This window comes from Suncus etruscus, chromosome 7, assembly GCF_024139225.1.
Source record: "Suncus etruscus isolate mSunEtr1 chromosome 7, mSunEtr1.pri.cur, whole genome shotgun sequence".
Lineage (NCBI taxonomy): Eukaryota > Metazoa > Chordata > Mammalia > Eulipotyphla > Soricidae > Suncus > Suncus etruscus.
In genome coordinates, this window is record NC_064854.1 from 97,812,166 (window position 1) to 97,839,760 (window position 27,595).

The following is a 27,595-nucleotide window of genomic DNA, read 5'->3' on the forward strand; positions in this document are numbered from 1 at the left end:
ATTCTTTTTTTTGGGGGGAGGGGGTCACACCCAGTGGCGCTCAGGGGATATTCCTGGCTCTGTGCTCAGAAGTCGCTCCTGGCAGGCTTGGGGGACCATATGGGATGCTGGGATTCAGACTGTTGTCTGTCCTGTGTTGGCTGTGTGCAAGGCAAAAGCCTTACTACTATGCTATTTCTCCAGCCCCTAGATTTGTATTTTTAAAAAGTGAAAATTAATGTACTGCAATGAGGTAATTAAGTCATTGTCAGATGTTTGCTAAGTGATTTGTTCTAGTTGATTTTTCTATTTGTTTTATTTCTGAATATTTGATGGCTTTGAATTTATGTTGACTTCTAAATTGGTGTGTCCCTACTGGGATGATAGTATTGAAAATTTGGAAAAAAAAAAAAAAAAAAAAAAAAAAAAAAAAATAAAATTTGGAGTTGTTGCAATGTGGTTGATATTGTGGATTTTGTGGGCAAAGTTTTGGCTGCCTGGGCTTTTAGAAGTACTAGAAAGAAGGTGGGGGAAGGCTGCCCAGACTCACTCCAAAATTGTTCTGGGGATTTAAACCCCAAATACTGGCATTACTGGAGTTTTGGTTGGTTTGGCCTCTACAGAGGTCAGTGGTTAAGTGGTGAAGCTTGGCCATTGGTAAAATGGTGGTTGTGGGTGGTAGGTGCAGCTGGGTGGCTTTTCATCTGGAACTTGGGTAGGAACTGGGATTGTTGTTTTCAGCTGCATGGCCAGTGTATCCATGATTTTTCAGTTTGGTATTTATTTCTTTTGAGAATTACATATGTCTATGGAGCTGGCTGAATGTTTACATGACAACTGCATTTATAGTGGTTTTGTGGTTTTGTTCCCAGGGCTTCTGAAAGTATTTTAAGGGGCAATGAGGGTAGTGCATCCACACTCTTCAAAAAAGTCCTAGTGATGTCAGCCCAAGTACCAGCATACTTGGATTTCTGGTTGGTTTGACATCTCTGCATTTCATGCTCTTGATTCCTTTGCCATATATTAACTCCCCAGAGAGCTGAGGCTTATTTCTGTAGCCTGGATTCTGTTCTGTGTGTTTGAGTGTCTGTTTTTATTCCAGACCACAATGTTTTTTTTTTTTTGTTTGTTTTGTTTTTGGTTTTGGTTTTTTGGGCCACACCCGGCATTGCTCAGGGGTTACTCCTGGTTGTCTGCTCAGAAATAACTCCTGGCAGGCACAGGGGACCATGTGGAACACCAGGATTCGAACCAACCACCTTTGGTCCTGGATCGGCTGCTTACAAGGCAAACGCCGCTGTGCTATCTCTCTGGGCCCAGACCACAATGTTTTGTTTTGTTTTGTTTTGTTTTGTTTTGTTTTGGGCCACACCGGGCGGTGCTCAGGGGTTACTCCTGGCTGTCTGCTCAGAAATAGCTCCTGGCAGGCACGGGGGACCATATGGGACACCGGGATTCGAACCAACCACCTTTGGTCCTGGATCGGCTGCTTGCAAGGCAAACGCTGCTGTGCTATCTCTCCGGGCCCACAATGTTTTGATTATTACTTTATAATATAGTTCTTTTAAGATGTGGTATGGGACCATAGAGATAGTAGAGCGGGTAGAGTGCTTGCTTTGTACACGACTCATCTGAGTTGATCCCCCTGGTCCTCTAAGCCCACCAGGAATGATTTCTGAGAGCAGAACCAAAGTAACCCCTGAGCACTGCGAGGAGTGGTCTCAAAACCAAACAAAAGATTTTATACTTTTTCTGTCCTTGTTCTCTTCTATTGATTTCCTCACTTTAGTAAACAACATTAGCATTTTTTAAAAATTTTTATTGTGACCAAAGTGCATTACAAATCTTTCACTGCATCATTTATGGTACATAGTGACAATGAATGAGGGGCATTTCCACTACCAGTGCTGACCCCCCCCCCCCCCCCCGTTCCCAGTATGTATCCCATATCTCCCAACATTAGCATTTTTCTTTTTTAGAAAACTGATGTCTGTGTTCTTCCTGGGTTTTTGTTTTCATCTTTCAGTGCAAGTAAATCCCTCTGCTTCTTTCTAGTTGTTGCATGAGTATTTGAACAAGTGTTCTATGCTTGAGCAGGCCTGGGTAGGGATCAGGGATTTATGATCACAATCCTAGGTAGTGAATGTGGTCTGGACTAGCCACTGTGGCTCTTTACACTTTTAATTTGGCTCTTTTGTGTGCCGGGCGGCCGCTCCAGGAGTCAGGACTCTGCTCCTAGCCTCTGTCAGTTCGCGCCCTCTGTGGCTCTCAAAATAAATTTTAATCATGGTTTTGGCGAGATTTGGCTCAGTTAAAAAAAAGGTTGCTGACCACTAGTCTGGACTATAGAAACTAATGCATCAGGGTTAGAGGCTTGGACAGTGACCCCGGAGAGGGAAAAGGAGAGGAAGAGGGAGAGAGAGGGGGAGGAGGAGGGGGAGGGGAGAGGGAAACAGTGCCACAGTTCAATACCTGGCTGGACTTGGGAGGCCAAGCAATTTTGGGTATCATTCTACATTCGAGGGATCTCCACATTCCCTCATGCGTTCTAAGATTCTAAGATGATTTAATTAATTTTTATTCATTAGTCCTCCAGGAAGTAATTTATTTTCTTTTATGGTTCCTCCCATAGATGTGAACACAAAACGAAGTCCTGCTCCTTTAACGGATCTCATGCTCTCTTTCAGGGCACAGTCTTTTGCTGAGCGCCTGCGACTGGGCATTGCAGTGATTCATGGAGAAGCACAGGACGCTGAGTCTGACTTGGTGGACGGACGACATTCCCCGCCCATGGTCAGGAGTGTGTCTGCCATCCATCCCAGCTTAGAGATCCCTAGTAAGTAGGCTGCCCCTCTTTGTCACATTCCTCTTCTCTTTTTGTTTCTTAAGTCAGCAGAGAACAGATTAGTTCCTTTCCCAACCTGTTTTCCCAAATGTAATTCTGATGGCCTTATGGAGACTGTCTCTAACAGGGCATATAACATAGAGTATATCAAAAAGCTTCTTCCTATACAATTATTTATCATAGTTGTGTAGTTTTTTAAATTTTGAGGCCTCCCAGCATTACTCAGGGTATCTGGGGAATCAGTCCAGTCCCAGAGATACTCAGCCCTGCAGTATGGGCCTGAAGGTTCAAGTGCTTGGCCTGTGGTACACAGGAGGCAGGCAGTGATAAGGTTGTACTTGGGGTCTCCCTGGGAGCCACCTCTCAAGCCCTTGGAGGGATTTTTTTTTCCCCTTGAAAAATAGGATTTAATAATGATTTTACAGCTTTGGAAATCCAGCCTCACTTACTCCCAGGTACTGAACTATGAGGTGCCCCTGAGTAACACTGGACATGGCTCCCAGATAAAAGCAAAACAAAATCAGATTACTGGATAAAGAAATTGTGTCCGTATATACTTTGTGTATGTGCATAAATGTTGGCATGCATGTATTTTAATACACATCACTAAATATTCTGCCATAAAAGGAAGTCCTTGGTGTTTATCATGTGGATTGCCTCAAGGGCATTAGACTAAAGTTAGTAAATCTGAAAGACAAATTCTGTGTGATATCACTTACATGTGAAATCTGGTTGTACCAAACTTATAGAAGTAGAGAAAAATGGAGGATTCTTTGGGTGTGGAGAGATTGGGCAAAGAGTATAAGCTTCCAATTAGAAGATGAATAGATTTTAAGAATCTTTTTTTGTGCTCAGGGGACCTGAGGCCACTCCTATGACATTTGATCTAGTGTCAAGTGCCATACAGCCTAGTAATGCTGGGGAACATCAGGAACATCATCGTGACAGTGCCAGGAGTCGGACCTAGGCCTCAGCTCTGACACCCAAGGGTCCCAGCTCCCCTAGTTTCCTGGGTCTTTTTTATTTCTCTCTCTTTTTTTTTTTTTTTTTTGGTTTTTGGGCCACATCCGGCGGTGCTCAGGGGTTACTCCTGGCTGTCTGCTCGGAAATAGCTCCTGGCAGGCACGGGGGACCATATGGGACACTGGGATTCGAACCAACCACCTTTGGTCCTGGATCAGCTGCTTGCAAGGCAAACACCTCTGTGCTATCTCTCCAGGCCCTCTTTCTTTTTTATTGCTTGATTGATTGATTGATTTATGTATTTATTTGGTTTGGGTTTTGGTTTCTGCGCCACACCCAGCTGTGCACAGGCATATAACTCCTATCTCTGCGCTCAGGAATCAGATCTGGTGGGCTTAGGGGAAGCCAGGGATCAAACTTGGGATTGGTTCATATGCAAGGCAAACACATTGCTATCACTCTGGCCCCTCCTGGGTTTTTTTTTCATGAGTCATTAACTTTCTTTGAGCTTTGGTTTATGTTTTGTTTATTTGAGGGCTACAGTCAGTGCTGCTGTATACTTAGGGAGTCATTCTCAGTGGTATTTGGGGTACCATGCAGTGCCAGGGATTGAACCTTGGTCTCTCATGTGCAAAGCATGCATACTAGCCCATTGAGCTGTCTCCTGGATCCATTGGTTTACTTTTTAACATAGACATTTTTGTGTGTGTTTATTCTGACCAGTGCTGATTCCTAAAGAAAAACCTCCGATCACAGTTGTAGGTGATGTGGGCGGCAGGATTGCCATCATTGTGGTATGTAGTCGTCTCTTACCATGTATTTACATGTGCTTGATAACTTACTCATGTCAGGACAATGCTTTGGCTAAGTAATTCTCATGAGTTTGTTGCCTTTTACTAAATGTCTCCTTTGGTCCAAAGTTGAAAATATCAGTAGTAGTTTATTAACAAACTGCTAACTGCTTAGTAGTTCATTATTGTGCAGTTGACTGCAATACAACTGTTTGTAATAACGTGGGGAAATATATCATCCCATATGGTCCCCCCAAGCCAGGGGCAATTTCTGAGTGCTTAGCCAGGAGTAACCCCTGAGCATCAAACGGGTGTTTGAAAAACCAAAAAAAAAAAACTAAAGTCTTTGGCTGGAGCAATAGCATCCTATATGGCTCCTGAGCAATGCCAGGTGTGGTTCAAAAACAAACTGATAAACAAAAATTACTCCAGGGAGAGAGTTCAGAGGACTGAGATCTCATATGTACTACCAGAATGACCATATATATTGATGGTATAGGGGGAGTGCAGAAACCAAAACAAGCCAAAAAGGATATATGTTTATATTTCAATATATACATTATTGTATATTATATAATGTAATAATGTATTACCTTATTAATATGTACCTTATAAATATATAAGTAAAAGTTATTTCCTGAATATTTAGTAGAAAAAGCTTGGAAAATTACGAAAAGCAGGACAGGAGAGGAGAGGTGTACCCATAGTCAGAAATGTCTCAGTTTTGAGCATCAGGGACATGTCTAGGACTAGGCATAGTGAAGGCCAGTTCCACACCAAGGATGGCAGCAAGGATGACCTGTCAGCATAATGTCATGTGGGGATACTCTGAGCCAGCCTGAAGGGAATATGGCAGACCAGGTGATATGCAGCTGTGTGATAGGAGAGGAACCACAATCTGACCTGGTAAAATCTGACTCACCTTATTTTGGTTGTCTCAATCAGAGGACCTCAAACTTGTTTCACCTGCTGTTCCCTTTTCAGAAAAAAAACAAAAACAAAAACAAAAACTCAGTGCCCACTGGAAATTTACCTTCTTTAAGTGAACAAACAGAAAGCACCCCCAATAGGACCCTTGGCTACTGCTTCCCCAGATTGTTTGAGCGTGAGAGGTACTTTTGCCCCCACTGGGATACTCTGGTCTTGAACCTTCTTGGGAAGTGTTCACATCCTTTTCACTCCTCTGATTTTGACAGGATGACATTATCGACGATGTTGATAGCTTTCTTGCTGCCGCAGAAACCCTGAAGGAAAGAGGTGCTTATAAGATCTTCGTGATGGCCACTCATGGCCTGTTGTCTTCAGATGCTCCTCGACTGATTGAGGAATCTGCCATCGATGAGGTAACAGCTGGGCTGTGTATAGACTCAGGGCCCTGTGCAAGGCCCCACCTGGGGCTAAGAATGGGTGGAGCTGGGCATTCGGAGTGCAGAGTGGAGCCACAGAATGAATGCTGTGTGCATTTCCCCACTTCAGCTCTCTGTCTTGCCCTCTTGTAAATGGAGTTTCCTTACTCATCGGTTTAGTCCACACAGCACAGTTCTATATATACCCTTCCCTGGGCTGTATACACTCCTTTCATAGCCTGGTGGTTAGTGCCCCTTTCAGAAAGCTGAAAAATCATGCCCTAAGAGGTCAAGGAATTTCTTGAGTCAGGTCGTTTCTTGGCCAGGATTTTTGGTTTTGGTTTGGTTTGGGGCCATACCTGGTGGTGCTCAGATCCCTGGCTCTGCACTCAGGATAACTCCTGGTGGGCTCAGAGGACCATAGTGGGTGCTGGAGATAACTGGCCAGGCATTTTGAGGACAAGCCTAGCCCTCTCTGGTATAAGTGCCAAGTATGAAATGAGAGGATGGCACCAGCATAGTTGTCCACATTCCTACTATGCCCAGTGAGACCAGGCATGTTTCTTCACCCTGTTGGGTCCAGCTCCTTATGTTCTGAAGGCCAGCCAGACTGCTGGATGGTGGGACTGTGGTTATATGCATTATTCTCTTTCTTTTTTGATTTTTGGCCACAACTGCGATATTCCTTTTTTTTTGGCCACACCCAGCTGCTCAGAAATAGCTCCTGGCAGGCACGGGGGACCATATGGGACACCGGGATTCGAACCAACCACTTTTGGTCCTGGATTGGCTGCTTGCAAGGCAAATGCCGCTGTGCTATCTCTCTGGGCCCCAGACATGGGTTTTCTTATAAGGACTGTATTGAATCTGTACAATGCATTTGGGAAATATTGCCATTTTAATCTTAATCCTCCTAATCAATGAACGGGATGTGTTTCTATTTCCTCTGTTCTCTTTATTTCTTGAAGCAGTGTTTTGTAATTTTCTTTGTATAGGTCTTTCATTTCTTTAGATTGATTCCAAGGTACTTGATTTTTCTGAGGCATAATTGTAAATGGTTGTTGTTTTTGTTTTGTTTTGTTTTTGGGCCACACCCGGCGGTGCTCAGGGGTTACTCCTGGCTATCTGCTCAGAAATAGCTCCTGGCAGGCATGGGGAACGATATGGGATGCCGGGATTTGAACCAGCTACCTTAGGTCCTGGATCGGCTGCTTGCAAGGCAAACATGCTGTGCTACCTCTCCGGCCCCCAGTTATTGTTTTTTTAATATCTTTTTTCACTATTTGTATATAGGAAAGTTATGGATTTTGGATTTTAAATTTGTAGTCTGTCACTTTACTAAACAAGTATATTATTTCTAGAAGCCTTTTTGTTGACTCTTTAGGCTTTTCTAAATATAGTATCATTTCATCCACAGACAGTGAGAGCTTGACTTCATTCTTTCTTATGTGTATGACCTGGATATCTTTTTCTTGCCTAGTAGCAATGGCAAGTATTTCCTGTACTATATAGAATAGAAGTGATGAGAAGGGGCAACTTAGTTTTGTCCCAGATCTTACAAGAAAGGCTTTCCCTCATTGAGTATAATGTTTGCTGTGGACTTGTGATAAGTGACTTTGACTATAGGGAGGAAAGTTTTGGTGAGAGTTTTTCATCATGAATGGGTACTGGATCTTGTCAAATGCTTTGTCTGCATCTATGTATAAAAATGATCAAAGGATTTTTATTTTATTTTTTGGTTTTTGGGCCATGCCCTGTGGCACTTGGATTACTCCTGGCTCTGCGCTCAGAAATCATTCATGGGAGGCTTGGGGACCATATGGGATGCCGGAGATTGAATCCAAGTCCTTTCCAGGTCATCAGCTTGCAAAGTAAACACCATACTGCTGTGATATCACTCCGGCCCTTTTTTTCTTTTATTGATATGATGTATATATTGATTGACTTGAGTATGTTAAACCATTTGTAATGATATTAGTCTTAATTATTAATTTGCAGGTGGTGGTTACCAATACAATCCCACATGAAATCCAGAAGCTCCAGTGCCCCAAAATTAAAACTGTGGATATCAGCATGATCCTTTCAGAAGCCATCCGTCGGATTCACAATGGGGAGTCGATGTCATACCTATTCAGAAACATCGGTTTAGATGACTGAGCGGCTTTGCTTTTTTTCACACTTGGGAGGGCTAAACTAGAACTACAGGGATCAGTGCTCGGCAGGATCCTGCCACAGGAGCCTCGCTTTGTTCCTTTCTTCTAGTTAATTCCTAGGACGCGTGACCAACCTTTTAATGTCAGTTTGGGTGTTTGTGAGTTTTTGGGTAATTTTTATAAAAGAAAAGCTATATTCTCTTCAATAAAATAAATTAACTGGAATTTTTGTTGTTGTTGTTTTAAAGTTAAACTATTTAAGCAATGGAATAATATTTTTAAGCTCACAAACTTTTCCCCAAAATTTCTGGAGTGCTGTGCTTAAAAATAAGTTAATAGGGCAGAGAGCCTAGTATAGCATGTGGTTGTCTAGATTTGTTGCTGGGCATTCTATGTGGTCCTCTGAACACTGCCAGGAATAATTTCTGAATGCAGAGCCCTAGGAATAATAAGTGAGCATTGCCAGGTGTGATTCAACAACAACAAAAAGTTAAGATAACATTATCATCCATGACATCTGTGATAGAAAGACCGAGAAGCTTATACTGCTGAACCCAGTAAGCAACAATTTTAGAAATGCTTTTATAGGCAAGCATACGAATTATGTGATCATTATTTATTTTCTGCAATAAAAGGACTAAAAATTTTGTGTTTATTTTTTTTTTAACTTTGTGTTTAGCATTTGTTTTATAACTAAAATAAAATGAAGGAGGAATTCACACTGTGGTTTGTTTGACTTTTCTCTTCAGTAGCTTTTCAGGGGGATAGGTACCTTCAAGGGGATGTAAGTTACCTTGTTCTGTTTATGTTCCTGACATGCGTTCAGTGGTGCCTCCACTGAGGAATTTGAATACAAGGCTTTGCACCATGGGGTAGCTCAAATTCTGTTTACCAGTCTACAACATAGCTCTTCCTTTTGTTTGTTCCTGGTCCCTAGTTGGGGGTGGTCCTACAGTGCTCTTGGGGCACTACCACTAGGTCCACATACTACCACATCTCTGGCCCCAGCATAGCTTTTCTCAAAAGCATCATAGGAGGGATGAGATGAAGAGGGGTCCACAAAGGGCAAGTGTTGAGATCCTTGTCAGCAAGAGTTATTGTGATTAGAGCTGAAAATGTGTGTATTAGTATCAAGCAGAGAACACTGTCTTGAGGGTGTCACATGGGCATCCACTCTGCTCATGTCAGGACCATCTAATTCATGACACTAAAATTTAAGACTTTCTGGACAGGGAGAAAATCCAAAGGGCCAGACTACATTACAGTTGGCATGGCCTATGTAAAAAAGTTCAAAAACAGTGTTGTTAAAGTTGGTGGTGAAAAGGGGATACCTTAGGTTGAGAGGTAATACAGTGGGTAGGGTACTTGCCTTGCATGCTGCTGACCTGAATTTGTTACCCAGATGCTATATGGTCTCCTGAGCACCACCAAGGGTGATCTCTGAGTATAGAGCCAGGAATAACCCCCGAATATTGCCAGGTATGATCAAAAATCCCCCAGCAAAATAAAAAGGATCTCTTATTTACACTTGGTAGGAATGTCATCTGATTCAGCCTTTATGGAAAATAATGTGGAGACTTTAGAAAAATGAAAAACAATCTACACATGACCCAGCAATTCAACTCCTTGGTGTCTTTTACAAGGATATATATATATACACTTAAATTTAGCAGTATTTTCAGTAGCTAAGACTTGAAAACAATCTAATTGTCCAGTGATAACTATATGGATAAAGGAGTACAAGTGTATAAATACAATGGAATAATACTAATTTCAAAGAAGAGACGATATCCTGCTTTTTGTTACAAATATCCAAAACTTTTTTTTTGGGAAAGGAGAATAAAGTTGGAGTATATGTACTTCTCAATTTCAAAACTTAGTACAAAGCAGCTTATACCAAGCTATGTGGTGTTCCAGTGGTTTTCAAACTATGACCCGCAGGGCACATATTGTATCTGTTCCCGTTTTGTTTCTTCACTTCAAAATAAGATATATGCAATATGCATAGTAATCTATTCATAGTTTTTGTTTTTACTATAGTCCAGCCATCCAATCCAATGGTCTGAGGGACAGTGAACTGGCCCCCTGTTTAAAAAGTTTGAGGACCACTCGCATAGACTAATGGAAGATAATTTGGGGGGGAGATTGGGGTATACCCAACCTATGCTTAGAACTTACTCCTGACACTGTTCTCAGGATCATTCCTTGATGTTACTCAGGGTACCATATATGATGCTGGGGATCAAACGGGGATGCAAGTGCCTACTTTAACCTCTGTTCTGTCACTGGCCCTAAGTAATGGGAGAGAATTAAGAGTTCAGAAATAAAACTGTTTATGTTCTTTGTTTTGGTGAAGGTACCAAGACCTTTCACTTAAAAATAGTATTTTAGGGGCCGGCGATGTGGCGCTAGAGGTGAGGTGTCTGCCTTGCAAGCGCTAGCCAAGGAAGGACCTCGGTTCTATCCCCCGGCGTCCCATATGACCCCCCAAGCAAGGGGCAATTTCTGAGCACTTAGCCAGGAGTAACCCCTGAGCGTCAAACGGATGTGGCCCGAAAAACCCAAAAAAAAAAAATAGTATTTTAATAAATGGAGATAGGACATGCATTTTGCTTTTTAAATAGTCATGTGAGATAGGAGCATACTACTGCATACATATTTGCACAAAAGAAGGAGCTGGACTTCTACACGTCACTATATAAATTAAAATGAAGGGGCAAGAGATAGTACAGAGGCCAACTACCCTGCTTTAATCCCTGGCATTCCATACCCCAGACCACCAGGAGTAAATTCTGATCACTGCCAAGTGTGGTCCCCAAACCTAAACATCTCTTATTTGCCTCTTTATCAGAGTGGACATTTAACCTTCATCATTGAGAATGTGGCTCATGTAATAACAGAGCAGAAGCCTTGCAGGTCTGCAGGTCTTGCAAGTCTGCACGACCCTGATAAGATCTGAGAAGGAACCTCAAGGAGCAAAGCAGGTTTGGGGTATGTGGGTGGGGTCACTGTTCACATTGAAGCGTGCCCTGGGCTCCAGAGCTAGACAATTTGGATATAAGCCCATGGCTCTCTGTGATACTGAATATTTCTGATACTGAAATTTCTGCATCCTTCTGTTTTCCACCCACTATAGAAGTTGGGAGAACTGGTGGCAGCTGGGAACATAGTAACCTCTCAGGAGATATCAGGAAGGCAGCAATGGGGCTTCTGAACACTGTTGTTGCTGAGCTGCAAACCTTTGTACCTAATGAGGGGTACATTAGGAACCAATATGCACTCTTCAGTCAATTGCTTTCTTTATCCTTTGTGTCATGAAATTAAGCCACTTCATCTTTTAATGATCATGGTATTTCATGACCTGGATAATCCACAGTTCACTCAGCCACCCCCAGTCTTTGCAACTTTAAATATCTTATTGGGGGTCACACCCGGCAGCGCTCAGTGGTTACTCCTGGCTCTACACTCAGAAATCGCTCCTGGCAGGCTGGGGGGGGGGCATATGAGATGCGGGGATTCGAACCACCGTCCTTTTGCATGCAAGGCAAATGCCCTACCTCCGTGCTATCTCTCCGGCCCCTTATTTTTTGTTTTGATTTGGGTCAGACCTAGTGGCACTTAGGGCTTACTCCTGGCCTTACACTCAGTAATCACTCCTGGAAGGGCTAAGAGACAATATGAGGTGCCAGGGATTAACCCAAGTTGGTCACATGTAAGGCATGTATTACTGTGCCCTATCCGCTGTACTATTTCCAGCCCTAACCTTGAGCCTCCTTGGATGGTGGACACAAGTGCCTTTGTGGTTCTTTGGGGATAAAGATGATGAGAGTTAATAGGAAGAAACTGTCCACAAGTTGGTACAGAAACCCATGGACAAATTTTACTCAAAGGGTGACATTTTAAAAAGTTTTTGCTAACCCATTCATTGGCTCAGCTGAAGCAAACCTGCACAAATTCAAGACAATGATGAAGGAAACAAACTCAACAAAAAGGAGAGGTTCTAGCCCTCTTATTTCAGGCTCCTCAAATTCCCTTCAACTCTACTCCCACACTTTGCCCAGGGAGATATTTTTCATGTCTGGACTGAAGTACAGTAAAAAATAAATGTTATTTTTTTTTCAAGTCTCTGGGCTTCAGGCTCCTGAAATTCTTGGATTCTAGAGGTTTCTGTATGCTTTTGAGCTGACTGTGGCTTAGGTGCACATAAGCCCCCACTTCCTGTACCCCAACCCACCCCCCCATCATGTTAAGAGCTGGCCCAGAATGACTGTTAGAGGAGATAGCATTCAAGGATGGGAATTTTCAGCTTCCTGGGAGACTGAGTTCATCAGCAACAGCCAGTGAACAACTGATCATACATATGTCCAAAATGTCCATAAAACCCTTTCAGTCTGGAGAGATGCTTAACAGCCTGAGCACATGCTTTGTAGGCAGGGAACCTGGGTTTAATCCCCAGTACTGCCAGGTATGGCTCCCAAACCAAAAGAAAATAAAGGGAATCTTAAGAAACAATACAGTGGTTTAGGGTGTTTGCCTTGCACTTGGTTGACCTGACTTCGATCTATGGTAGCCCAGATGGTCCTGAGCACAGAACCAGGAGTAATCCCTGAGCACTGACAGGTGTGACCCAAAACCCAAAACATCAAAACTTAAAAAACCCAAGCCTCCCAAATAAGCAGTCCTTCAGAAATAATGGGGCTCAGGGGTGTTCCAGGTTAGTGAACATCCACTTGGCAGGAAGGCATGTACCCCAAACTCCATCAGATGCTGTACTTTCCCCAGTTGACTTCATCAGGGTGCTCATTTCTCCTCCATCAGTCGAGAATGTGGCTCTCGATACAGAAGAGCTGATCCCTTCATCTTGTGCAGGCCCTAGGTCTGATCCTCTGTGCCACTTACATATCCTTACCACCACCAGAGCATGGACCTGGCTGAGTACACTGCAAGTGACCCCCTGTGGGAAATATCCCACTAATAACCCCAAGGGCTGGATGTCCTGTCCTCTGGGTAAAACAAGTCTAGCCTAGTTTAGACAATGGGGGCTACAAAGGTGCAGCCAAATAGGAAATGTCTAAGGCTTAACAGGATCATAACTTCAGAACTCCACATTAAAGGCATTTGCTGATTGCTTATCACCCTGTGTATGACCACAGCTATATAATATTCCCACCTTTGTTCTTTTGTTTTATGGGCCACACCTGGTGGTGCTCAGGGCTTACTTACTCCTGACTGCTCTCAGGGATCACTCCTGGTGATGTTTGGGGGAACTGTATGAAATGCTGGGAATCAAACCCCCTGTTTGCCATGTGCAAAACAAGCCCCCAACCCATTGTGCTCTCATTTGGTCCCTGTTCTTAATATTTCTTACATGTGGCGGGAGCCATGGGAATGGTGGTTCTATACTAAATTAAAAAGCCAAACAGCACTCATTTAAGATTATTGAAGCTAGCTTGCTGCTGTCTAATCACTGTGTCTGTCTCATTCTTTGTAATAAATTACACAGGATGGAGACTGGTTCCAAGGTCATGGCCTTCAGAACTAAGACCAGCAAAGGAGATCATCTTCATACCTTTAAACAAATCTATAATACAAAATAAAGTGTTCACCAGAGTTCTAGTAGCCTTGAGGACAGGATCATGGGTCACTGTCCCTCATAGTTCACATTTAGTTAGCTGTGACTGCTGGCATCTGAAGCAGGGGTAATTTGGGGGAACTGTGCTGAACAGATAGGAGCTGTCAGGGGTATTGATGGGGATGGGTCAACTTCCTGACCTGCTGAGTTGTGCTGGAAGAGCTGCTGTGTTTTGTGGGGTGGGTGTGGAATGTGATGGTGGGAGTGGCTGAATTTTCTTAGTGTCCTCTGTGCCTGGAGCCTCATTCCCCCAGGACTTTTGATCTTAGCAGCAGGTGGGGGTTGGGCTGTTAAGATTTTTTTTTTTTCAGGGCCAAGGTAAGGCATTTGCCTTGCATGCAGAAGGATGATGGTTGGAATTCCAGCATCCCATATGGTGCCCCAAAGCCTGCCAGGAGCGATTTCTGAGTGTAGAGCCAGGAGTAATCCCTGAGCACTGCCGGGTGTGACCCAAAAACAAACAAACAAAAAAAACAAACAAAAAAAAGAGATTTTTTTTTTTTCCTTCTGAGACCAGGCTGAGGAGAGGGAACTGGTTTTCCCCACTACTTTATCTTTAGGAAGTAGGTTTCAGATATGTGGCCTTTCTTATGGTGTTGGGACCTTCAGGCTGGAGTTTGAGGTGTCAGCACCATTGAGAATCTGAGGCTGTTGGGGGAGGGTTGGAGGGATGAGGACTGTCTGAGACTGTTTTGGGATTCCTGTTTCCTCTCTGGTCACAGGCATGGAATAGTGGATGGTGTGGAGACATTAATCATTAAACCTTGGTCTCTTAGAACAGGGTTGTAGCTAACACTTTCCCAGTATGCTGCTCACACATTAACACTGATACTTCACTGCCCATGACCTGGTTAAACTCCCAAGGCTCTGCGGAGCAGACGGGTCAGTGCACTGTGAATTCAAGGAATGGGTGAGAATCTGCTAGCAGGGAGCTGTTGAAAGCTGAGGAAGCTGAGTCATCACCACTGTCTGTGGGTTCCCGGCTACAGCTGAATCCCAGCTCTGTCCTGGAAATGTCTGCTTTGGGAGAAAGGGCTCAGCCATGCAACCTCCATGTCTTGGCTGTGTCACAAGGAAATGGGCATGTGATGGGGCTTCAGCCCAGCCCTGGACTCCTGGAAGCTGATCTTAAGTTGTGGGTCAGGCTGAGGCGCTGGCATATATGTTTCTGGGCTAGAAAACTGTGGTTAGTGAAACATTTTATCATCCAATATTGGTTATTTCTCGTGTCCCCCTTGTCCCTCTCTGCTCTCACTCATCCCCTGGGTCACCACCACTGCTTCTCACACCAATCAGATGAAGACTGAGCCACCATCTAGTAACTTGCCCATTCATTCTGATCTACTCTGGTTGCCTTTGGTGTTTATTGCCCCTTAATAGTGTCACAGTCTGCTTGGACCAGACACTAAGGGAGTTCTCGGGGTCCCTGCTCAGGAAGGTGTGTGCATAAAGTCCATGAAATAAGATTAGAGATTCAGACACTCAGAAGTTAAGTTGCAGCTTGTCTTTCTTTACTTTTTTTTTTTTTTTTGAGTTTGTTTTTTGGGTCACACCAGGCAGGGTTCAGGGGTTACTCCTGGCTCTATGCTCAGAAATTGCTCCTGGCAGGCTCGGGGAACTGTATGGGATGCTGGGATTCGAACCACTGTCCTTCTGCTTGCAAGGCAAATGCCTTACCTCCATGCTATCTCTCTGGCCCCCAAGCATCTTGTCTTTCCTTCTCTGGGCTAGAGCAGAACACTTATACAAAATTTTTTGGTGAGGATCACAAATGCAGACATAACTTAGTTCTCTCACATACCTAGACAAAATGCCTAGGACAAGCTGTTTTTATCTTTACTGACCCATGGCAGTGTACGGCCCCCAGTCTCCAGCCTCCGTGCTCCTCCACCAAGGTCACTTCCCAGAAACTGGCTATTCTTTTGGCCTTGAAATATTAACCCTTAATATAACCACACTTAGACTAACAACAACACTAGATTTGAGAGTGGTTGATAATCTTGTAAGACTAAAAAAAAGAAAAAAAGACTAAATAAAGTATACTTGAATCTACACAACTGCTCATGACAAGGTGTGTTTATAGAAATCTGAATGGTCTGGGCCGGGAAGGTGGCGCTAGAGGTAAGGTGTCTACCTTGCAAGTGCTAGCATAGGATGGACAGGACCGCGGTTTGATCCCCCGGCATCCCATATGGTCCCCCAAGCTAGGAGTGACTTCTGAGTGCATAGCCAGGAGTAACCCCTGAATATCAAACACGTGTGGCCCAAAAACCAAAAAAAAAAAAAAAGAAAAAAAAAAAAGAAATCTGAATGGTCTTTCAAAGAAAAGTCCTTTGGATGTTAGTAAAGTTATGTCGTGAATAATATTTATGGCATGTTCCCTTTTCCCTGAGTGCCTCATGGTCAAGCAACCAAGATCTTTTGGTGCCCTAATGCTCTCCTTTTCGTGAATACAGGCTGTTCTCAAGCAATCTCCCTTACAGGCACAGGTGGCTTTTCAAGGGCCCTCCCTTAAAGGTACAGGTGGCTGGGGCCTTCTTACACAGAGGTGGATGTGGCACAACAGCATTACTTTGGATGAATCAGACCCAAATATGCACACAGACATGCAAAGCATGTGCTTCACCACTGAGCTACACCCCTGGCCTTTGGATCCACTCAACATCCTTTTCTTTATTTTTCCCATTTCCCCTAATTTTAAAGATGTTCTTTTTTGGGTTACTCTTAAATCTGTGCTCAGAATTCACTCCTGGCAGGCTCGGGGACTATATGGGATGGTAGGGATTGAACCTAGGTCCTTACTTGCTGAGCTTCTGCTCTGGCCCCTTAAAGATACTTTGAGAGAGAGCGGGAGAGAGAGAGAGAAAGAGAGAGACAGAGAGAGTCTCCAAGGCACGTGGCCTCACTTGGGCACAGATTCCTTCATCCTGCTCAGCTTAATTATCAATTTCCTGCTGCTCTTGGAGACGATCCTGCCCACAGCCACAGTTCCTCACTCAAAGCTGGTGCCTGCTGAGGATGATGGCGGACAATGCCACAGGCAATGCCCACATTCCCTGGCCACAGCTTGGTGTGCCTGACATCGTGGTCATCAGCCTGTATTGTGCCCTGAACGTGGCTGTGGGCATTTGGGTAAGAGGATGGGGAGGAATTGAGACTAGGGTGTAGAAATGGAGGGGAAGGGCAAGCACTAAAGTGTAGGTCTGGGCTCTCTGGGAGACCTGGTGCCAGGAGTCCCACTCCATGGCCCTAGATTTGTCAAAGGCCTCCCTTTTCTCTCTCTGGGAAACTTCTCTATGGAGACTGTAAAGTGAGGCAGCTGTGCATAGGGAGGGAAAGAGATAAGCACTCACTGTGGTATGAATTCCAGCCTTGGCCTCCTGGTGACTGTTAGCTGGAGTTACAGGATCACATGGATTCTAAGCTATATCCCAACCTAGTGGGTCAGAACACAGAGACAGGAGGGCAACAACTCCGGGTATTCATGTTCCCCACCAAGCTAACTCAGAGGTCCAGTTCTTAACCCTGTAAGAATTGACAAAGAGGGGCCGGGCGGTGGCGCTAAAGGTAAGGTGCCTGCCTTGCCTGCGCTAGCCTTGGACGGACCGTGGTTCTATCCCCCGGTGTCCCATATGGTCCCCCAAGCCAGGAGCAACTTCTGAGCACATAGCCAGGAATAACCCCTGAGCGTTACCGGGTGTGGCCCAAAAACCAAAAAAAAAAAAAAAAAAAAAGAATTGACAAAGAATTATAGATACATGAACAATTGTGATGATAAGTGTATGGAGATATTTTACTGCATTTTAAATGAGTGAAAAAACTTTGATCTATACTTTTTGATGTAATGATGTAATGAGATATGATGGAAGATATGTATTTTAAAATATAAACATGTGCTTTTTATTAAAAAAATAAATAAAATATTAAAAAAAAGAAAAACAACTGCTAGGGAGGCCCCACACACTGTCCTTCCTACTGGGAAAGGGCCAGTGCCCTGGACAGAGAAGCCTGGGGCTATGCATGTGGGGGCACCCCAGGCTGTCCCCACTGAGAGAAACTGAACAGCATGGGGTCTGCACTGGGTCCCTGAGCCCTGAAGCATGGTAGCCTTCATCTCTGGGGAGGATGGACTCCCCTTCTTATTGCTCTGAGTCAGAAGGCTGGGACAATTACTTTTTTGGGTAGAGGTATGGGGGCACACCTGACAATGCTCAGGGCTTTCTCCCAAATCTGGACTCAGTGATAACTCCTGGCAAACTCAGGTGACCTGTGCGATTCTGGGGAGCAAACCCAAATCAGTCATGTGCAAGGTAAAAGTCCTACCTGCTGTACTACCCAGGCCCTATGAGCTATCACTGCTATAGAATTTTAAAGCTTTCAGGGGAAGAAGAGAGAGAGAGAGAGAGAGAGAGAGAGAGAGAGAGAGAGAGAGAGAGAGAGAGAGAGAGAGAGAGAGAGAGAGAAAGAGAGAGAGACAGAGACAGAGAGAGAGACAGAGACAGAGACAGAGACAGAGACAGAGACAGAGAGAGACAGAGAGAGACAGAGAGAGAGACAGAGAGACAGAGAGAAACAGAGAGAGACAGAGAGACAGAGACAGAGAGACAGAGAGAAACAGAGAGAGACAGAGAGAGACAGAGAGTTAAGTGGGCTGAACACATACTTTGCAGCCAGGAGGCCCAGGTTTAACCTCTGATACCACCTGGTCCCCTATGAGTACTGCTGGAAGAAATCCCTGAGCACAGAGCCAGAAGTTAACGCTGAGTAGCACTTGTCTGATGCCCTGGAATAAAAACAAAGCAAGGAGTTTCCATCTCAGGAGGAAAACTCTTGGTTACCCACAGTCCCTCCTATCGACACCTTCCCCTCCCTGGGAAGCTGTGGATCTTCTTCCTGCCCCTGACCAGTCATGCTTGATACCTGTAAATGATGATTCAGTGCTCTGTCTGGCCTCTCTGATCCACAGAATGTTTTCAAGGACTATCAGGATAGCCTGATTGGGGCTTTGTTCTTATCCACAGTTAGAGAACATTCTATGTTGTTTTGGGGGATTCTATGTTTTGGCTTTGGGGGATCACACCTGGCACTGTTCAGGGTTTGGTCCTGGCTCTGCATTCAGGAGTCACTCCTGATGGGCTCAGGGGACCACAATGGGTCTAGGGCATCAAATCTTGGTTGGCCAAATGCAAGGCAAATTCCCTCCTTATTGTACTACTGCCCTGATGCCTGAGAGAACATTCTAGAGTTGGACAATGTTCTTTCATGGGCAGGTGAACATTTGGGGTGGTCTTTCCACTGTTTGAACAGTGCTGCTAGGGTTCCATCTACACACAGACATATTTTGGTATCTTTGCAAGTCTGAGGATTTATTTCCACAGGAGAGAACCAGATTGTGTGGCAATTAACCCTTTGGGGGATGATGCCTCCCCCTTCTGCAACATCCCCTGCACTTCCCAGGCTCTAATCTCCTGTTCTTGCAGTCCTCCTGCCGGGCCAGCAAACACACTGTGCGTGGCTACTTCCTGGCAGGCCGGGACATGACATGGTGGCCGGTGAGTGCTCCCTCCTCCTGCCCTCCTTTTGGTCTAGCACCATGGTCACCCAAGACCACGGTCAGATGGTGCTGGGCAGGCTGAGGCTGACAGGGAGCCTGAAGCTGGGGGTGTATAGGATGAGGTGCTGGAAACCATGGGAAAGGGGGGCTCTGGGGCCTGACACATCTGCTCATGACTAGCTATGCAGATTCCTAAGTTCCCAAGTCTGGGCTCCTTAACCTGGAAGTGGGGTGTGGGAGAGCCTGCTGAGGTCAATGCTGACTGTACTGAAGTGTGGGTTCGAGTTGCTGATCCCTTCTCCTATCTCCTCAGATTGGAGCCTCCCTCTTTGCCAGCAGCGAGGGCGCGGGTCTCTTCATTGGCCTGGCAGGCTCAGGTGCTGCGGGGGGCCTGGCCGTGGCAGGCTTCGAGTGGAATGTGAGCTCCTGGGCAGACACAGGCTGTGGAACGTGAGGGGAGCTTTGGAGGCGCTGGGTCAGGGAAGGGATCTCTCCCAATCTGCTCCTCGGCACTACAGGACCTCTGGCATCTTGAAGATGGTCTGGGGTTAGGGGACTCCTCTCCAGAAGCCAACACTGACAGGACCCTGGGAGGTGGTGGTGGGCATGTGGAGTTGCCTCGTGGTGTCCAGCAACGCCCCTGGAGCGGGCTTGTGGACGCTGTGCTGTGCTCTCTCTGACTCTGCAGGCCACGTATGTGCTGCTGGCCCTGGCCTGGGTGTTCGTGCCCATCTACATCTCCTCAGAGGTAAGTCTGCTCCCAGCACTCAGGACACTGCATCCAGGCTTTGGTTGCAATTGGTGGTGCTGGTGTGCAGAACCCTGTTTTTTTTTTTTGGGGGGGGGGAGGCTCTGTATTCAGGAGACTCAGGCGACTCCTGAAGGTTCCCTACCCAGCTGTGTGGACTAGACAGTTCAAAGCTTAGGCCTGGCCATGTGATAGGGACCACCATGGCCACAAACTGTGTTGCTTGCGGAGAAAGACCCTGAGGGCCTGGGGATGGCACTTGAGGTCTCTGCACCAGCATATGCTCCAGCTCTTGATGCTATCTCCCCGACTTAGGGGCCCTGATTTTATTCACAAGTTGCTGAATTCTCAGGCACACACCACAAAGGCACTTTCCTGAAGACCCCAGCCTAGGCTGAATGCCTGGACAGTTTGTGGGAACTGCTCCTGAATCTTGGGAATGATGTTCCATCTATCTGAGCTCACAGAAGGCACACCTGGGGACACACCTGAGGGACATACCTGGGGATACACCTGGGGGGCCACCTGGAGCACACCCAAGGGACATATCTGGGGACATACTGGGCATACCTGGAGGTACATCTGGGAACACACCTGGGGGCATTCTTAGGGGCATACCTAGTGGCACATTTGGGATATTCTACTTAGGTGCAATTGTCTTTGACTCTAAGTCCAAGTATCTGGCTCTGATGGAATAACCATCACAGCTATCCACCCCGCCAGTCTCATAGCTTAGTGAAACTTGTCACCACAGTCTCTAAACCCGCACTATGGCCCACAGCTGAGACCCTTGTAGCTATTCCTCATGTCCAAGAGTTTAAGAGATCCCGGACTTTGCCCCTGAGAAGCTCAGTCCCTGTCATCTGGATATGGTTTTGGGGAGCTCTTGGACACACCCTATCACCCCCATGCCTTTGCCAGATCATCACCATGCCTGAATACATTCAGAAGCGCTTTGGAGGCCGGCGGATTCGAACATACCTGTCTGTCCTGTCCCTGCTTCTGTCTGTCTTCACCAAGATATCGGTGAGCTGCTCCCCAGCTGTGGCACAGGCTGGAGACACACCTGTCCGGGGGTTCCTCACGAATTTAAAAATCCCTCATCTCCACCTGGTTTAATATCTGGAAAACCTAGGCCCAGAGTAAGACAAGATCACAGAGTCTGTGACAGTTGCTCCAGGGTCTCTGACTGTAGGCTAGATAAGAGGGTCTGGGGGTGTTTTTTGGCAGGAGGCTGCCTTTTTTGAGGCAGTCACTGAATGCCAGTATCTGCCACTAGGGGGCACTGAGATTCCTCTCCGCCTGTCCAAGGGGCTAAGTCTGACATTAGGGACCGCCCTAATAGACAGTTGCAGGTCTCTTTCCCAGCAACTTGGGCCTAGCCCCGCTGGAAGGAAGGTTGAGAGGGTCAAACAGGAGTCTCTAGGCCTGATTCTAGACAACTCTAAGACTTCCCCGTGACCAAATAGTGTCGCCAGCCTTTTGGTCTCACTGTGGGCGAGTATGTGCGGATTTTGGGAGTGCCTGGCTTCTTCACAGGCTCTACTGTCATTTGGCCTCGTCTGCAGGATCTGGGACCAGGAACATCCAGTGGTGCCATCAGCGAAGCTTGGTGTAGGGACGCTAGATCTTTTCTCAGGAGTACACGGCTCTGAGAGCAGTGGCCTGAGTGCTTCCCCTTCTCTTTTAGTGGTGATGATTGGGGTCATCCATGCCTGGCTGCAGTGCTCCCCAGGGACTCTGGGTTTGTTTCCTTTTAGTTGTGGTACTCCCTCACTTAACTGAGGTTCCCACAGATGCTGGGGATCTGCGGGCTCATACCCGCACTAACCAGGAGGAGGAGTCTTTCTGCAGGAGGCAAGGTCCTTAAGTAGTTCTGACCAGTGTGTGACCCACTCTCTTCCCCTCCTGTGAGTGGGAACAGTGGTCTGCAGCCCCTCCATAGCCTTGCTCTGTGTAGAATAGGGAAACCGGGAGTTCCTGGTACATTTGCTGTTCCTGTGGGCTGATTTCTGGAGGTCCAGCCAACAAACATAACACTTCTGCTCCCCAAGACATTTTCAGGAGCACGAGCTCTCTTTCCTTGGAGACAGGACTTGAGACTGAGTTCAGAATTTTCCACTTGTGCCTTTTTTCCTCTCTCACACTTCTTGAGCTCCCTGAGACCAGGGGTAGAGAAATCATCCAGACCTGGGCCTTGCCCCTGGGGTTCCCACTGTGTGAGCATCTGAATTGTGCTCATGTAGAGGAAGGGACACTGAGAGTGGGAATAATGCACAACTGGGTGCAGGGGAGCAGGGCTTGTCAACAGCAGCAGACCCAGACTCCAGGGGTCTCTAACCAGGTACTTTCTGGAACAGGAGAGGACATGGTACAAGGAGAGCTAGAAGGGAGGTAGCATGGAATGGGGGAATATACCTAGCTAGGGCCATGCTTGACTTAGGAGCTGCCAGTTCTGCCCCACAGCACCAAACTTGCCTAGTAGCAGCAATGAGAGATGGGTCTGGGGCTTATGGTCTGCAGGGGTTCAAGCAGCCATGGTGTTTGGGGCTTCCCACCAACGGACATGTCAACGCTATATCTGTGCCTCTTGCACCGCTGAAACTGCAGGGTGTGGGGTACCAGGTGAGGGGCTGGTGTGGCCGAGTGAGGCTGCGCTGGGGCACTGTTCTCTAACCCCGTTTACCCCATTGGGATCTCTGCAGTAGCATTAATATCTCAAGTGTAGAAACTGTCTTGGGCCAAATTTCCACTGGACTTCCAGAAGGACATAGTTATGTGGGAAGGTTTTTAGAGACCATCTTGCCCCATAGCCTTACTGTTCAGATGGGATAACTGAGGCCCAGAGAGTGGACAACATTTGCCCTCAGGGCCTGGCAAATCAGGCTGAGTTACAATCAGAACCGAGGCATCTCCTTCCATCCCAGGGTTGCACCAAAGTAGCCAGGATGTGGCACTTCAAACTTCACTTTGTGATGGGGTGACTCAGTTTACCTACCTATAAAACAGGGAGCAACCCACTTATATCACAGCTTGGGCTTTAGCACCAATGCTGGGGCTGCCCAGATGAAACATAGCGTGAAGTTTGTGGGCTGGGCTGTGGAGTATCTGGGGCCTTCTTGGCTGCTGGCTTTGGGCTTTCACTGTTTGAAGTGCCTTGCCAGGGTGGTCCTCAGAGGCCCTGGGCCATGGGGTCAGCCCTAGAATGTCCAGTTGTCAGGTGTCTAAAAGCTGGACAGTCACAGGGCCCACTCACTGCTGAGCCTCCAGTGGACACAGGTCTGAGAGAGGTCACACCCTGATCCTCAGATGGGTCTAGATTGGGGGACAAGGCCCTGCTTCATCACAGTGGGACTCAGAACCTCTGGGAAGCAGGGGTCTTGCCAGAACCCTGAGGCCACTTGGAGTAAGGGTAACTGTAGCCCCACTGACCTTGCTCCTTCCCCTTTTCTGAACACTCCAGCCTGTGGATCTCCTTGGAACTTTCCAAGCATAGTCCCTCAGGGACCCCACTTATCTTGGTGGCCCCTCTGTCCTTCCCTTTCTGTCTTTCAAACCTCCCTTCTCCAGGAGGTCTGCCCCTGCGCCAGAAGGTATGACTACTACCCCTGTATCCCCCCCCATTTTTCACATCAGTAGTCTTCCACAGAATAGTTGACTTACACTCTAAGTCTTAGAGTGTCTGTTGTCTGTCTCCTCCAACTTTCCTTTGCTTGTGGAGGTGATTACCCCCCACCCCGCCCATGCTGCTGTGTGCCTGGCACCCTGCCTGGAATTGAATAGACTCAAGAGTTCCAGAGGCTGTCTGGGTTTTCTGTCAAAGTCAGCTCTGGGGCCCCAATGTCCATCCTAGTGACAGGAACCAACAGGGGCAGCAAGGCTGCATGTTTGTACACCTGACATAAACCATCTGCTGTGCCTGCTTGGAGTCACTCCTCAGGAATATGTTCTATCTCTTCTCTTCCATGATGGACCCCCCCCCCCAAAAAAAAAAATAACAAAAACAGTAAAAATGCAATGCCAGGAGAGAGGAGTGTCAAGGCAGGCTGGTGAGGTAGGGAACAATATTTCAGAGAGAGAATCCACAGCACTGGCTTGTGGTCCAGATGTAGAGATGCACCTAAGGGAAGAAGTTTTCAGAACCCCAAAGGGACAGCCTCTATTGAGATGTGCACAGTTTGGGGAGAGGGACAGAAGCTACTTAGGTTTGTGGGAGAGGTCTATGTGGGCTCCCAGCTTCTCTGCTATTCCACAAAGGGAGAGACAGGGTCCTCTAAGGAAGAGGTGCTAATGAGGTCCAGGCAGGCAGAGTTGGAGCCTCTCCAACACAGACACTGGGGTAGGGCAGGGGACTTCGTGTGTACAGAAGTGAGATGTCTGAGCAGGCCATCAGTCCAGCTCCTCTGTGCCTGTGCTCAGCCCTGCAGCTCTGTGGATGGGCCACAGAAAGGCAGAGAGACCTGCTTGCCAGGCATGTCTCTGCTCCTTGGAAGCAGAAAGGACCCTCCTCCTTCTCTGAAAAGGACCCTCACACTAACCCTGGGCTCAATGGGATGGAGGTGCACAGAAAGATTACTGTGTACCTTAGAGAGGGCTTCCTGGGGAAGGGACCCAGTTTCTGGGTCCCTGTCAAAGGGAGAAGGCACTATAGCTGAAGGTGCAGTGAGGCAGGCTGGGAGCTTGGTGGTGGCTGCTGGTTGAAAGCAGCAGGGACTGCAGGCTGTGAAGTGTGGCCCTGTTCTGCCTGCTGGGGTTTTGTTTACTCACATCTCTGCAAGGCTCCTGCTGGTTCCTTCCCTCACCCCCACGTGTGTGGCATGCTTCTACTTTTCAATGTACATCATGCTGCTGGTCTGCCTGAAGCTTAGGGAAAATCTCAGCTGCAGCAGAGGCCAGAGAAGATCCCTTGGAGCCTTTGGGCAGCCACAGGCTCATGCCTGAAGAGCATCACGATTGTTGTGGGAGGGTTAGAGGGAGCCAGCCAGAGACCAGGAAGGGAGGGAGGAGCAGAACAGAGAACAGAGAGACCCGAGTGGGAGATTGGCTCTCCTGCAATCACTAGGTCCACAGCCAGGTGCAGGCCAGGGACTGACCCAAGGACAGCCAGTCTCCCATTAGGGGTCCTGAGTGATGACTAGAGGATGACTTCCTGAGCCCCTCACCCTAATCCTAGCAATATACTTTCACATCCGTGCTGAGGCTGGAGGCTTAAATTCATATACACATATATATTCATGCAAACACTTATGGGCAGACCTTCACACGTAGTCGCTCACGCCCTCAGTCTTGTCCACACTCAGGCACACACCATGTCCCATTCTCCCTCTCTCTCCTCTCTCATGCTGCTGGGAGACCAGGGCCAGTGTAAGCTGCTGTTCTGTGACAGGTTTCCAGAGCTATCCTAGGGAAGTCGTGCCTAGAAGCATGAGTAGGTGAGAGGCTCCTCCCTGTGCAGTGGTCCTGGGTACCAGTGGATTCCATGGACCACAGCCTCAGGCCAGACTGTGTGTTGCGTATCTCCCCTCTGCTGACAGAGCACAGATGGAAGTTTGGGAATCTGCTGGTTGACACCCCTTGCCCAGATCAGATGGGTCCTGCTCCCCGTTTCTGGGCACCCACTGTGCAGAGTATGTGCATGTGTGGTGGGGTCCGAGATGCATTTTCCACGTGTGGCTACAACTGGGCCCAGGATTACCACTTTGACTGAGGTTCTCAGCCAACAGTTGTGTCCAGCCATGGCCCTGAGGACCAGCCCCAACCTCACACTGTGTCTCCACACCCCTCCATACAGCTGGTTTCTTCTGGGGCCTCTCTGCATGACAGGACCCAGAGGGGAGACACGCAGGCTGATCTTTCTTCTGAATCCACAAGTCTTCTAGAGATCCTTCCTCAGGAAGCCCTCCTGGACTCCCTATCAAGAACTCCAGGACAGTGGGGAAGGAAAGGAGTGAAGGTTCAGGTCAGGCAGTGTCAAGGCACTGTGGGCACCTGCAAGAGGCTTTTTTAGCACCCAGTGTCCCCTACACACAAACTGGCCACAGCCAGAACCTCCCCAGACCCACAATGGGCCCTGGTTGGTGGGTAGGGCCAAGGTGCTCCAGTTGCATCCTGGGGGCCAAGGCCATAGGACAGGAGTCATGGGGAATTGCAGCCACTGGACACACCCTTTCCCACCCAGATTGACCTGTATGCTGGAGCCCTCTTTGTGCACATCTGCCTGGGCTGGAACTTTTACCTCTCTACTGTCCTCATGCTGGTCATCACGGCCCTGTACACCATTGCAGGTACTGGCAGCAGCGGGCTCTAGACTGAGTGACAGTCATGGTGGGGGAGTCACCACTGAGTTGAGTGGTTTGGGTCAATAACTCCCTGTCACCTCTCATGCATGTGGGAAGGAGGCAGGTGGGGACAGGGCAGGCTAGCTGCCCCTAGTCCCGGTCCTGCCCCTGCAGTTCCTGTCTTTTCACAGGGGGCCTGGCTGCTGTCATCTACACGGACACCCTGCAGACGCTCATCATGGTGGTGGGGGCAGTAATCCTGACCATCAAAGGTAGGGGATGTCAGTGAGCATTCTGTGTGCTGCCTGGGTGTGCTATCTGTGCTGGGACTGTGCCCATCTGGCAGTGCCAGGTCCTGCTGGCTGCCGGTTCCCTCCCATGCCCCACCCCACCAACTGCACTTGTCACCAGCTTCCTGAACTGGGGTGTGGGTGAAGGGGACTCAGCATGCAAGGCCCCCCATGGCCCACAGGACTGCCAGTGGCAGACACTGGGCAGGTGGGCAACACCAGCGAGGGCAGAGAAGTAGGTCCCAGGACAAGGGGCTTCTGTGTGGACAAAACCACCCCCAACTCCAGGAAGCCACAGTAGGAGCCGGGCTCAGACTGCAAGGCCTGGCCCCAGGGAAGGCTGATTCCTGGGGATGGCTTTTGGAGCCTTCAGCCCTCCCAACCTCAGTTTCCCTTCTCAGAGCCACCTATCACTCTGTTCTGCCTAAAAACATCCTTGAGAAAACTGAGATTGAGACTTTAGGAAGGTTCTCGAGTGACCAGGAAATACATTTTTGTCCCTGAACAATGCTCTGCAGCCAGGCGGGTACCTTCCTGGGACCAACAGGACAAGGGGTTCCCCTGTGCAAAACTGTCATTTAATAGAATTATCTTAAATACAAATAAAATAGATAGCTGCTGCGGCCCTTTGAAAAAGAACCCTCTACCCTCCCTGCCTTTCCCAGCACAGGAAAAGGGGCAGGAACAAAGGTCAAGTTTGATGCACCAGTAAATTCCTTGTGAGACAGGGCAGTGGGCGGTTGGGACTGCCAGCCACTCACCTGACCCTATTCCCCTCCTCACACACCAGCTTTCGACCGGATCGGTGGATATGAGCAGCTGGCAGAAGTCTATGCTCAGGCTGTTCCCTCCAGGACCATCGTCAACACCACCTGCCACCTGCCACGTGCAGACGCCATGCACATGTTCCGAGACCCCCACACAGGGGACCTCCCATGGACAGGAATGACTTTTGGTCTGACCATCTTGGCCACCTGGTACTGGTGCACCGACCAGGTGTGTCTCCACACTGCCCC

General features: G+C 47.5%; 2 protein-coding genes across 4 annotated transcripts in view; both read left to right on the forward strand.

The window, feature by feature from the left end:
* The window catches only part of PRPSAP2 (phosphoribosyl pyrophosphate synthetase associated protein 2), a 41,214-nt gene extending 32,418 nt beyond the window's left edge, over nt 1-8,796 (forward strand). The window contains exons 8-11 of the mRNA XM_049776924.1: nt 2,667-2,815; nt 4,511-4,581; nt 5,775-5,921; nt 7,923-8,796. Of these exons, the coding sequence (XP_049632881.1) occupies nt 2,667-2,815; nt 4,511-4,581; nt 5,775-5,921; nt 7,923-8,081 (526 nt within the window). The 3' untranslated portion in view covers nt 8,082-8,796. The remainder of the gene's footprint in view (nt 1-2,666; nt 2,816-4,510; nt 4,582-5,774; nt 5,922-7,922) is intronic.
* Nucleotides 8,797-16,727: 7,931 nt separating this feature from the next.
* Nucleotides 16,728-27,595, forward strand: part of SLC5A10 (solute carrier family 5 member 10) — a 61,765-nt gene continuing 50,897 nt past the window's right edge. The window contains exons 1-8 of one of the 3 annotated variants that reach the window (XM_049776877.1): nt 16,728-16,841; nt 19,190-19,261; nt 19,577-19,681; nt 19,952-20,011; nt 20,933-21,037; nt 26,190-26,295; nt 26,481-26,561; nt 27,370-27,575. In XM_049776877.1, coding sequence (XP_049632834.1) covers nt 16,728-16,841; nt 19,190-19,261; nt 19,577-19,681; nt 19,952-20,011; nt 20,933-21,037; nt 26,190-26,295; nt 26,481-26,561; nt 27,370-27,575 — 849 coding nt within the window. The remainder of the gene's footprint in view (nt 16,842-19,189; nt 19,262-19,576; nt 19,682-19,951; nt 20,012-20,932; nt 21,038-26,189; nt 26,296-26,480; nt 26,562-27,369; nt 27,576-27,595) is intronic. The other 2 variants (XM_049776879.1, XM_049776878.1) reach the window with 2 other exon arrangements.